Raw genomic sequence first — 12,979 nt, forward strand, 5'->3', positions numbered from 1 at the left:
TTATTCTTGAGGTCTCAGCAAAGGCTGAAGCCTTGTGGACACGAGGACTTTTCCTGATGTGTGGGTTCAAATTAAAACGTGACATGTACTGACTCTTCCTATGTCGTTTGTGTACATAATATTTAAGTAGTAGTAAAGTGGTAATTAAGAAAAATATAGCTATATGTTAACAATATTGCATAATTTAGCCATTTTTTGGTCAACATATTTTTAAAAACAGTGCTTTTCTACAACTCTCAATTACCTTTGAATCCAGGACAGGGACTGTAAATTCATCAACACTTTATTGTACTTTCCTACAAACAGCAGTTCTATTCTAATGCAGAATTAAATTGTATCTTTTACTCTGTGAGGAAGAAACTGATTACACTATTTAAATAGTATTTCCTGTACTAGATTTTCTTAAATATGTATTTGTAGTGTTTTGTGAACTTAAAGGTTCTTCTGCCTGTTTCAGACTTTCATGTGTTAAACTTGCAAAGCCAGTCAGTTTTTATTACTTCAGATGATTGCTGAAGGTACCCACTTAGGCACTTGTGGCTTCGTTTTTACCCTACAGTGATTCTCTTAATGGCTGGAAGGACTGATTTAATAGCAGGCATGCCTTCTATTAATATCATGCAAGAGTGAAAGAAGGTTCCTGAATGGAATCCATCTGATTAAATATGCACTTTTTGATTACTGTCTAATCTTCTGTGACCTCTAGTGTCTGCCTTTTGCCATTAAAGATTAATCTGCCAGTCTATCAGATAAAATAATAATCTGAATAGATCGGCCTTCTTCACCTCATCTGTCAAATCAGATAAAGACTTATTTTTACTGCTTGCAGATTTATATGTGACCGTAAAATTACCATCCAGCAGGAAAGAAAACTGTTTTAGAATACTTGCAAAATATATGGATTATCAAATCAAATATATTTTCTGGGTGTCTCAAATTTGTCAGACCCACAAAAGGAGAATCTCAAAGAAAAAAATTTTTTTAAAATAAAGTAATGCTATAGGTTCCTTTGATTTGTCTATCCATCCAGCCGATAGCTTTTGAAGTCCTGTGTATCATCAGTGCAGCTGTGCTGTGCGGAAGATCAGGGACCCACGACAGACGTGAGAGGTGTGGAGTGCCGTGTGCATAGTGCACGGAGCGTCAGTGTCCGCAGGGAATATGGTTCTGTGACAGAAAAGGTAGTTTTGATGATACTGTGTTTTATCACTCTTAAAGATGCCTCCTGGTTGAAAGCATATTAAAATTCCTGATAAATTATGCAGAAATGAATCTGTTTATAACATTTCAGCTCTGTTTTATTAAACTCTTTAAGCCTTCATGAAACAAAATGTAATACTTCACGAAACTGGGATCCGTGAGACCTGTGAGCCGTGGTGGAATTTACCATTTAATTAGTGTGTTTTCCCTCACACTGGCAGGGACTAGAAAACCACTCATAAGCACCTGGAAATGTTCATTTTCCATCACTTTCTTCAATAAACAATTATGAGGGATCATTTTGAGGATATTTAATGTTTGAAATGCAGAAATGTATAAAGATTTAAAGTTTTTCTGACACCACATGTTTGAATAGAACGTTTTCACTGGCACTACATGGGTTTTGGGCGATTTGTCCATCCTGTGATGCTGGTCATTCCTGCGAGCCCAGCGCACACCTGCTGTCGGGTCCAAGTGTGCATGGAGATCCTGACCCGGGTCCCAGATGCGGCTGCATTTGGAGACAGGCCCTCTGGAGAGAATGGCCCATTTGGAGATGAGGTCCTGTGGGTGGCCCTTGTCCGGGGTGCCAGTGTCCCAGCAGACGGGCAGGCTAGGGCACAGTCAGTGCAGACCAAAGGACGAACATGTCATAGCGAGAAGGCGGCCAGGCCATCCGCAAGCCCAGGAAGGAGGCTGCGGGGACAGGCCAAACCCGCTGGCCCGTGGTCTCAGACTCAGCCTCGCTGAGCGTCCCTGTTGGGTGTGGGGTCCAGCGGGTCCTCAGACCCAGCAGGTCACAGTGCACTGCTGCACTCAGCCTGCCCCATCCCAGATGGAGAGAGCGATTTAAATAAGGGCTCTTCATCCCGAGAAGCTGCTGTGAAGTTTCCCCTGTCTCTCTTAGAGAACTTGGTGGTCTGTGGTTTCCTCCCAAGTGTGGGGCCGCTGGGAACTGTGAGGTTTCCTCTCGTTTACTCTGCAGGGAGCCCGCCTTTGATGCCAGCCTGCATGTGTATTTGGACGAGCCAGATAATCCGTCTCCTTGCTCTTTGCAGAAGAAGATTAGTAGTGATTCTAGGCATGGAATTGCAACAGGCTTTTCGGTTATATTATTATTAGATGTCACAGATGAGTTCAAGTTGAGTGTGACATGTCATCAGTAGAAATGCCCAGCAGGTATTTGAAGTCTCAAGTACGTTGATTCAGATACTTTAGCTTATTAAAAAGGGTTGACACCACCTGATGATCATTCTTCTCTCAGCCTGGGGACAGAAACGGCTTTATGTCAGTTTTGTGGGACAAGGACACCCAGCAGCTGGTCATCTTGAGGTCGTTTGGCTCAGTTTTGTGGGACAAGGACACCCAGCAGCTGGTCATCTCCGAGGTCGTTTGGCTCAGTTTTGTGGGACAAGGACACCCAGCAGCTGGTCATCTCCGAGGCTGTTTGGCCGGGATGCTGCCATGTCGCCTGGTCCCGTTCAGTTGTTCCTACTTTGCAGGGTCAGTGGGTGACGGGTCCCCTGTCCCTGCTGCCCAGGTGCCACCGGAGGCTGATCCATGGACACGTCCCCCCTTGTGTCTGAACAAAATGCCTCAATAAAACACCCCCAGCCTCAGGCTGGTCCTCAAAACGCAAGGTAGCTGTGAATCAGGGAGTTTCAGACGCTCTTGTGAACGTCAGTGCTCTTTAGCGGCTGCAGAAATTGTAGCTCATGTTTTAATAAAACTGCACGATTGATGGCAATGCTGAAGGTTCATGGTTTCACGTCCATAATTTATCATGTAAAATTTTTAGTGTGACTAATTCACAGGACACTCAGACTGACCTCACCTTGGTGAGGAGCATTCTCTAAGATGTCTGTGTGTGTCTGTCTGTCTGTCTGTCTGTGTCTGTCAGAGGATCTGGGAACAGTTTGCCTGACTTTGACTTTGAGCAGCAGAGACACGGCTCCTGTGGTCTGTGTAATAGTGTCCCTTCCCGAATCCTTCTGTCTCTCAACTGCAAAGCCTGTAGGAGTTGTTTACTGAGCTTTTTAAGAAAGAAATACTTAAAAGTTGCTCAGCCCTGCTCTGGAATGAGACGTGCCTGCACTTTATAATTAGGAAGTTGTGTGATGCGTGTGTGAGCACTTGCATCTACGTGCATGTCCTGCTTTAAATTTTCTGTTCCTCTTAATAATGAACTTCTTAACTTTATGGATGTCTCAGAGCGTCATGGGGTGGAAGTCCCAGGTTAGTGCCCCCTGGCCACTGATGAGGGCCAGCTGGGTTGCCAACACCCTCGCTGTTACAGGAGTGCTGAACAAATGCTGTTGTACAGTTTACGTAAGTTGTACGTGTGGAGTGTGCCTGTAAGAAAATTTTTAAGAAAGACAAATGCTAGGTGAAGGATTAGACTGCACTGCAGTTAATTTTTGAAGGAAATTTAAGTTTTTAAATTTATTTTTTACCATCAATAGAAGTATCAGCACACGATTCAAAAGGAAAGGAGAGACCCTCACACCACTTTCCCGCATCCCTGTCCCCTAACTGGAGATGCCATCTCGCTGCTCCACCTCTTCCTCCCGAAGGCGCGGGTCTCCAGTCTCGGCATCTGTGTGCGTAGAACGCCCTTCCTTCGGGTGGGCTCCGGGCTCCCGCACAGCACTTTGCGGGCTGAGCAGGTGTTTGTTGGTGCAGAGCGACCGGGCTGAGAGTCCTGTTCGCGCTGAGGGAGCTGCACCCTGTCACAGCCTCAGCCAGACCTGATCTCTGACGTCCTCGAAGCTCGTTGGTTCCCCTGGGTAAAGAGTGTGAGGAGTTCCATAACTGACCCTTGACCAGCGGCTTTCAGACCTGCTCCCCCACCACGCATTGGCCCCCAGCACGCGTGCAGGCCCTGTCCTCCTGGACGTCCCTCGCTTCTCCGTGAGGTCTTCCATCGCCTGTGTCTCGGCCTCCCCATCTCCAGTCTCTGCCGTGTCACGTCTTCCAGCAGCTCCCGGGGAAGTCATGTGGGTGCTTAATCTGGGGATCTTGCATCTTTAAAATATCTTTAACTTTTGATTCCACCTGATTTTTCTGGATATAGGATCCCCAGTTTAAAATATGAGTAACTTTCCAGTTGTTTTTCTGCCTGTCAGTGTCAATATTGAAACGTCTGAAGACATTGACTCCTTATTCTTTGTGAGTTTCTGATGCAGCTTGTGGAATCTTCCTCTTTGCCTCCAGGGTCCTGAAATGCCACAGCGATTTGCTGGTGTGCGTCCTCCTTTAGGCTCTGGGAGGGTCCTAGGAACCTGGAGTTTATTTCCTTTAATACTAGGAAGTGGTCTTAAGCTCTTAAATTCTATTGCGTTATCCTATACTGCACTTCGTGTTGTGCGCGTCACATTATATATCCTGTAACGTCACGTATATAGGTATGTTAAGCGCCACGTGACACTTACCATTGTGTAAGTCACTGTTTTTCAGAAAAGGCACAGGAAGAGCTCTGCTAACAAGCTCTTAGTCCAGGACGCTGCACATTAGCTACTTGCAGAGGAGTTAGGTCTGTGGTAACAATGGAATTCAGTATTTCTTATATTTTCAAAATATCTTGGTGACAAACTCCTGAATTTGATACACCATATTTTAGCATTGGGCTCACACACAGATACACATACATATGTATTTATAAAATGTATTCTGCTATTTTTATTGCATAAACTGTTTTAAAGAACATAATTATTGGTAAATAACAATATTTTTTAAAAGAGGAATCAAGTTCCAAATGTCAAAATTTGCTAACACCTTATTTTTACAGCAGAAATATGCCATTTTCTTAAATATTTCACACTCTTTCCTAATGTCAAAAAGATAGCTCTTCCTTTTCTGTGTTCAAAAAAAATATGTAGGATTAAACCAGATAAAAATGGCCTCTGTTTATAACTGATAATTCCTCTCTATATTGAATGTACTAATGCAGGTTTTTAATTGAAAGCTATTGTAATAGGTGGAGCTGGTAATAAATATGTAAGTAATCATTTGCGGTTTTCAATCCCTTATTTCCCCGAATAATCCACCATCCTCCCATGGCGGGTGTTCAGCACGTAAATATTACAACTCAACTTATGTGATGTTAACAGCAAGAGCCTTAATCGTGTGTTTTATTGCAGCGAAGGGTGGAGGCAGAATTCTTCTCATAATATTCCTTTATTAAAGGAATTGTTCTTGTTATATTGCATCTTATGTCGAAACATACTTCGTTTTTGAAAGCAAAACAGTTGGCAGTTGTGTTACATCTTTTCTTTTGGTGGTTGTTGCCCTTTGGTTGTTGGCGTCTTTGAGAATGAGCACTGACATTACGTATTATGTCAAGTCATTCTTCAGGATCGGTGTTGTCTCTGTTTCAGCGTGCAGCGCCCTGGAGCTCAGGGAGGTGGCCAGCAGACTGCGGGACTGGTTCAAGGCCCTTCACGAGAGTGGAGGTCAGAACACGGACAGCAGGGCGTCCCTGCGGCTGGAGCGAAGCAGTAAGGTTCCCAAGTCTGGCGTGTCGTTGTGTCTCGCGTGGGGCTCTGTCTCCAATGAGTTGCTTAGATCAAACACATACTTCAAACTTTATTCTTTACTTAGATGGTCAACAGAAATCAGAACATTGTTGTTAGTTCCAAGCACACCCGTAACGTGTTTTGCAAGGAGATACAGCATTTGTGACAACTCTGGTTAGAAAAAGGAATATTCCATTAGAGACAGCATTTAACTCCTAGTTGAACTGGAAGAGTAGGAACATATTTCAGTGTATTGAGAGAAGTGGGGAAGAAGAGAACCACACGGAAACAAAGGTAGAAGTTCTGACGCCCTTAAAGTTTTGGAGGACGTGGCACCCACTCCCTCGATCAGCTGTTTCTAATTTGACTCAGCTGTCAGTAGGCCGTAGGATATTTTCAGTCTCGCACTGCAAACCGAATTCATAAAAGAAGAAAATAAGCGCCAGGTGAGTCTTACATGATTCTTCATCTGTGTAAACCATCAAAGTTTTTTTTTTTTTAATTTCTTAGAATTGGGAAATGTAAACTAAAATAGAACGCTTGCTATGAATAATTGTATAAACTTTTCATTTTACATTTTTTCATTTATAAAAAATATGTATTACGGGTTTAATGCATGTAAGAGACATGTATTGAAACATGAGCTTGGTTTGGGGGTGCTTTCAAAGACCGAAGCATTTGCACTAAGAGCAGGAAGAGGAGGCAGGGAGTGGGGGCAGCGTCTTGGCTGCAGAGGCGGTCCCGAGGACCCTCCGTCACCGCGACCCCACCTGCAGGTCCTCGGACGTCTGTTTCTAACAGAGTCACCTAGTGAGGGGGCTTAGCGTCCACAGTCTGTATTTCCTAAACGCCCTGTTTGTCTTCTCATCAGGGAGTTTTCTGTAAGCCCTTATTTGTATTTCTGGGTCTTGACATCCTTAAAGAATACAGTAATTCTTGTTAAGTCAGTTTTTGCAGAGAGACATGATAACTGTGAACGTGTGATGACTGTGTCCATGTCCTTCTTCTTAGGAAGCCCCCAGAGAAACTGTAGTATCTCCCTGCCGTCGGTGTCCTCTCTGGCTTGTCTCCAGAATTATTGTTTAAGTTTTTGACAGAAATTAATTTTTTGATACCTTGAGAGTAAGTAGGATGCCTGATCTTAGTTAAAGAAATAATAAAGTATATTTGCCCCTGTATTCATACCTGGGGTGGGGAAAGATTTGCTCCAGATCCTTCAGTATTGACTTTTTGATTCGTGTCCACGTCTGTCCCCCCAGTACTCGTACTTGAATATTTTTATCGCTTGCTTTCAGATCTCTCTGATGAATTTAGTTAAGACGAACAGTCCCTCCTGTATTTGGAGGTGGATGAAAAGAGAGCTTGTGGGACACTCAGAACGGTGCCTGGTTAATTGTACACAATCACAAATGTTATTTCCCTTTCTAGCTTTTTCTTGCCAAAAATGAGACACTTAATATAGTGGGTTAATTGCAGGAAGCACTTTGAGAGTTGAATATCTTTGGAGGATGAACGAAAAGTGGGACATAGGATTATTCATAGTGCATGAAGGGGTCAGGGGTTGATTTGACGAGTGTCTGGACTGCAGTTCTCACAGGTCTTTCTCTCTGGGACCGGGAAGGATGGGGGGTCCACTGGGACAGTAGGTGATGCCTGTTTGTGGCTGGTGTTCACGTTGAGATGTGCAGCTTCAGAGTCAAAGCCAGCGGGAATCTTGTCGATGTCAGGATTCAAAACGGGACACGCAGCAGATCCGGGGAGAGTGACCACGTCTGTGTCCCTCTCCTGGGCTCTGTGATGGGGAGGAGCCTGGCGGCACCAGGCAGGGGAACCAGAGTTGGGTGTCTGCGTCCCTCCAGGGAGCTGCCGCGGCCAGCTGGCTGTGTAGTCCCCAGGCCCAGGGTTGTCATGTGTCCTGGAGGAGCTGACACAGACCCTACCGCATGTGCGGCACGCTGGGAAACACGGAGACTGAGAAACACCGTCCCTGCTCTTGGCCGAGTTTCGCTGAGTCCCTCTCCCAGCGTGGGGTCAGGGAGGCCCAGCTGTCACTTGCATCTAGTAGTGGAATCCATTGAAGAGGGTCCCAGACAGCCGTTACCTTACACAGAAGTCAGCCCTCCCGTGAGGACAGCCTAAGGCTATGAAACTCATGGAAGAAAACACAGGCACAAACACACGTGACCTTTGGTCAGCAGGGATTTCTCGGATACGACACATAAAAGGAAAAAGTGATGCCAAACTTCATCAAAACTACAAATGTTTCATTTTCAAAAGATACTGCTTTTCCAATGAAAAGACAAGCCACAGAGTGGGAGGAAATACTGGCAAATGCACGTCTGGTAAAGGACTCGCATCAAGAAAATATAAATAACACTCAAATCTCAACAGTGGTGAAGCAACTCCCCCTCCACTGAAAGTGGGCAAGACGCCGTGCACGTCACCAGAGAAGGTACCACGTTAGGAAGACCTGGAAGGAAGCTGGATGTTGGTCATCACGGGGGAGACGCCGACCCCTGTCCACAAGGAGGTGCCTCCTGTATCCTTATTAGAAAGGCCGTGGTGAATGGCAGGACCGGGTCTGGTCAAGATGGAGTAACTGCTGTCCCGTCCACTGGGGTGGGAGCGCGAGACGGTGCCGCCACTTTGAAGGACAACCAGGCAGTGTTTTATAAAAGGAAATAGGAACTTGTCGCAGGACACAGAAATCTCATTTCATGATATTTCTCCTTGAGAAATTACAACATGTGTTCACATTAAAACATGTGTGTGGATGGGGTGGGAAGGGACAGACTGGGAGTTGAAAATCTGTAGATACTGACAGACATATGTAGGATAGATAAGCAAGATTATACTGTACAGCACAGGGAAATATATATAAGATCTTGTGGTAGCTCACAGTGAAAAAAAATGTGACAATGAATACATGTATGTTCATGTATAACTGAAAAATTGTGCTGTACACTGGAATTTGACACAACATTGTAAAATGTCTATAACTCAATTAAAAAATGTTTAAAAAAAATACGTGTGGATGTTCATTGAAAGTTTACTTATAAGTGCAACACTGGCCACAACCCGAATGTCCATCCTGGCGAGCGGATGAAGAAACGGTTGTTCGTCCATGTGATGAAATAAGACGCACTTTGGCAGAGGGACTAAGTCAGTCCTCAGATGAAGGTCTGCTCTGCACCTGACATAACAGAGCCTGAAAGCTGCCCTCAAAGAGTCGTGCCGACTTGCAGGTTTTTAGCTTCATGCCAGAACAAAGAAAAATACGGGGAGGAATTCCACAAAACCCCAAAATCAACGATTTAAAATCCACAATGTGCAGCATCCAGCTGATGTTTACCAAGCACGCTGTGAAGCATAAAACAGTGGCCCGCAGTTTGGGGAGGTTGCAATCCAGAAACCATACCCAGAGACAGCAGTGAGGATGGGCTTAGCACACAAGGACCTTAAACAGCTGTTGTAAGCGGTGTTACTGCGCACGGTGGGATAAAGGTGAACAGACACCAGGTACGAGAGGAACAGAACAGCCCATAGTACGTGTAGGGAAGCGGACAATGAATGAAATAAAAAATGGATTCTATGGAAGAGAAAGTCCACGTACCTGAAGAGATGTGACAGAAACCACCCAAAACAAAGCACATGGAAAAAAAGATGGTGGGATAAATAGTAGAAGGGAAAAAATAAAATAAAAGGAAGATGGAAGATTTAAATACAACCATATTGATGATATTAAGTGCATGTGGCTCTAATGCTTCAGTAAAAAGGCAGAGATTGTTAGACTTGGAAATAGTGTGAGAGTCAGTGCCACGCTGTCTCTAAGAAACCCATTTTAAGTGTAAAATGCAACGTAGTGTAAAGTAGAATAGAAATTCTAATCATAAGAAAGCTGGAGTGGCTGGTCTGTCTAAGGCAACGTCGACGTCAGAAATTGGATGAAAGCCAGATTCTTCACCGCGGCCACACCAGTCAGACCCCCGGTAGCCCCGGGTTCCTGCTCTGTTGGTCTTCACGGGCGTCCATGCTGTCTTTTTTCTGTGTTATATACGGGGAGTACGTGCTGGCACATCTGAGAACTCTCTCAGTCACCACATAGTGTGTAGCTCCACAAGTTTAAAATAAGATAGGAAAAGTTTTTTCCAAATTTATTTATTTTACATTTGTAGCATCAAGATAATCGTATTGAATAGTATACATTTGAGAGGATAAAAATAATGTTATATCTGGTCCTTTTCTGTAACATCATGCCAATGACCCTGGTAGCACAACTTTGTGTATATCATTCTGATGACATAAACTCACTGTGTTTTTTATCTCCAGGGTAACATAGAGGTCATGCTTTGAAAGTCCACACATTGTCTAGACGTGGACGTTAAACCTTCTATATATTAAATTACTTAACGACAGGCCAGTGGCCTGAATCCAAATCAGCTTCCCTGGCATTCTCCATCTAAAACGTCACATTTCATCTGACTGGTCTCTCAGCAGACACGTGCGCTGTAAGTTCATTACTTTTTAACACAAAGGATAAACTCTTAGTTCCGTTGTGTCTAAAATTTACTAGGTGTCTGTGCGCATCACATTCTCAGAAACATTCTTTTATGTTGATACCTGGGTTGTAGAAAAGCTCTTCTCAAAGTAGAGCTGCAAACACGATGGGAAGTGAGGCCCCTCCTCTTTCACACCATCCTGAGGAAAACAGCGAGGAAGGACGTGCTGAAACTAACGGTGTTTGTGGGTCGTCATGACACTGGGCGGAGGTCGGTTTAAGCCTCCCATTTTAAAGGCTGGTGGCGGTTCAAAGGAGGCTCAAGCGAAGGTGTGATCCGAGCAGCCCACGGGCGCCCTCACGAGGGGTCCCCGGCATCCACGCTGCTCCCACAGTCCCGGGTGGAGTTTTCCTTCCGGAGCTAATGTCAGCTGTGTCAGCGCTCCAGTCCTTCTTCTCCATCCTGAAAGGCACAGGGCGCGTGTGCTGTTACCTCCACGCTGACCCGGACAGGAGGCGCTCCGGTGGACCCTGGCCTTCTGCTCCGGCCCCGCATCCCTGGGTCTCATCCACCCGGCATCCCAGCAGAGAGCGAGCCTCCGGGCCCAGCTCCTCCCCAGAGCCGTCTGGGCTGCACTGCAGCGCCCGCTCCCACGTGGGCAGCACCAGGACCAGGCAGAGAGCAGACAGGCCAGCCTCCCCTGGGGCTCAGCCGCCTCTCCTCACAGACACTGGCAGGCCTTCCGCGATGCCCTGGGAGCCTCGGGAAGCTGGCAGCGGGGCCCTCCGCTCTTCAGAAGGAGGTGAAGGGAGAGGGCAGGCCCTCTGCACTGACTCCCAATGCCCCTTCGTCTCCCCAGACCATTTGCTCATAAAGGCATTTAAGTTCCTTCAGTGCTTCATAAGATGAACTTGGGAAGGGAAGAGAAGGTCAAAGCCACACCAGAAACCTCAACCCAGAACTCGGGTTCTTTGAGTGGTTTTGCAGAGTTTAGTGCATTTATTTTTCCTGCGGGTGGCTTTCTTCACATAATCCCTGAGCACTCGACAACTTCTGGTGGTCAGGGATAGCTTCAGCCAGTTTCTCCAGCCATGCTGTTATGAAAGTAAGCTCAGAGAAGAGGGTCCTTGTCCGCATGTTCCAACCCTGCATTCCCAGAACCAAGGTCAGGACCTGGGAAGTAAATAGGAGAAGAGCCACTCGCGTTTACTTTCTGTTTGGTTGAGTGGGAGAATTCTGTTTGTTGCTGCCAACAGTTTTACAAAGAAAAGCACAAACAGTGAGAAAGTCACTGGATTTCTCTCTGTGCTTTTATGAAAGCGTCACAGACACCGTCTGATCTCTGCACGCCCTTGCCCGGCACCGCAACGCACAGATGGGAAGCTCTGAGTATGTTACCGTGATAAATCCTGCAAAGGTGGCGAGATTGCGAACGTCTTCAGTCCTACATCTCCTACAGTAGATACCCATTTAATTTGTAATCCTAAGTATCCTAAAAATGCAAAATATCTTCTCTGCCATTATTCTTCATCTTGCAAACTAAAATTATAAAAGTGGTTTGTGCACAACTAGAAAATAAAAGGAACTGCACCTGAGGGAGAATTCCGCTCATAAATGGTTTAACTGCTCTCTAGCTCCTGCTCCTGAAGCTTGTCTGTCTGATCCTCAGTTTCCAGACAACCGTCACACCCTCTCCAAGGACAGCCTCTCCTCCACGCTAGTTAAATGAGTTATTGTTTTCCTGTCACTTGTGATGAGTGAACCGTAACAAATAAGGCAAAAACCAGATGACAAAACACATGGGAAAACCAGCATAACCTGACATGTGAGAGTCGAAGGTAAGTTCCTCAGTTATGCCTCACACGCTGCCTGCCGCTGCCGCTCTGCAGGACGCTGACCCTGGCGGGGCCCGTGGCTGGCGAGGTGATCGCCCTCGGAGAGCGAGCGGCTGGGTACAGACCTGTCCCCCATGCACCCCTGCGCCCACCGTGGCAGATTCGTGCTTAGAAGAGGCCTTGAGGGAAGACAGGGGAGCTGCGAAAATTACACAGTGGTGGTTCTTTCCCCGGATGTTACTTGTGAGCCGTCAGGGTTGCTGTGGTTCTGCCAAGATACAGAGCACTGCTGAAGCTGTTATTTATAGTATGTCAGTCATACTTCTGTTAAAAGGGCATTTTGCTGCTTTGACTAAAAAATGAATTTTATTTTTTTATGAATATTACTCAGAGGTATGTCACCTAGTGAACCATTCATCATGATAACCTGTTTATTCAGGAAAAGACCAATAAAAAGAAGAATAAAAAATCTATAATATAATGACAGTAGGAACTGCCACTGAGCAAATGACTAACTAGTCCTAATGCTTTCTGTCCTGGTTGGTTATTCCTCACAACTCTCTTGCCAGGTGTGTGTGACTCTCTCCCTTTACTCTGGAGCCAACTGGGAGCAGGTGCCTGGAGGGGGACCCGCGTGGCATCATGGTGTTTGCATGCTGATGGTGACATCCAGATTTAGCTCATCTTTTTTTTCTGTCTTTGCCTTTAGGATTTGATACCAGTATTTTGCCAATTTGTAAGGATTCACTTGGCTGGATGTTTAACAGACTGGACACCAACTACGACCTGCTCCTGGATCCGTCAGAGCTGGGCAGCATGTACCTGGACAAAAACGAGCCATGCGCGGAGGCCTTCTTCAACTCCTGCGACACGTACCGGGACCGCTGCATCTCCAACAACGAGTGGTGCGCCTGCTTCCAGAGACAGCAAG

General features: G+C 45.7%; 1 protein-coding gene across 3 annotated transcripts in view; it reads left to right on the plus strand.

The window, feature by feature from the left end:
• SPOCK3 (SPARC (osteonectin), cwcv and kazal like domains proteoglycan 3) overlaps window positions 1-12,979 on the plus strand; it is a 130,697-nt gene that overhangs the window by 106,385 nt on the left and 11,333 nt on the right. For 2 of the 3 annotated variants that reach the window (XM_064482516.1, XM_064482517.1), the window contains exons 7-8: window positions 5,577-5,696; window positions 12,758-12,979. In XM_064482516.1, the coding sequence (XP_064338586.1) occupies window positions 5,577-5,696; window positions 12,758-12,979 (342 nt within the window). The remainder of the gene's footprint in view (window positions 1-5,576; window positions 5,697-12,757) is intronic. The other variant, XM_064482518.1, reaches the window with a different exon arrangement.

This window comes from Camelus dromedarius, chromosome 36 (assembly GCF_036321535.1).
Source record: "Camelus dromedarius isolate mCamDro1 chromosome 36, mCamDro1.pat, whole genome shotgun sequence".
In the NCBI taxonomy this organism is placed as follows: domain Eukaryota; kingdom Metazoa; phylum Chordata; class Mammalia; order Artiodactyla; family Camelidae; genus Camelus; species Camelus dromedarius.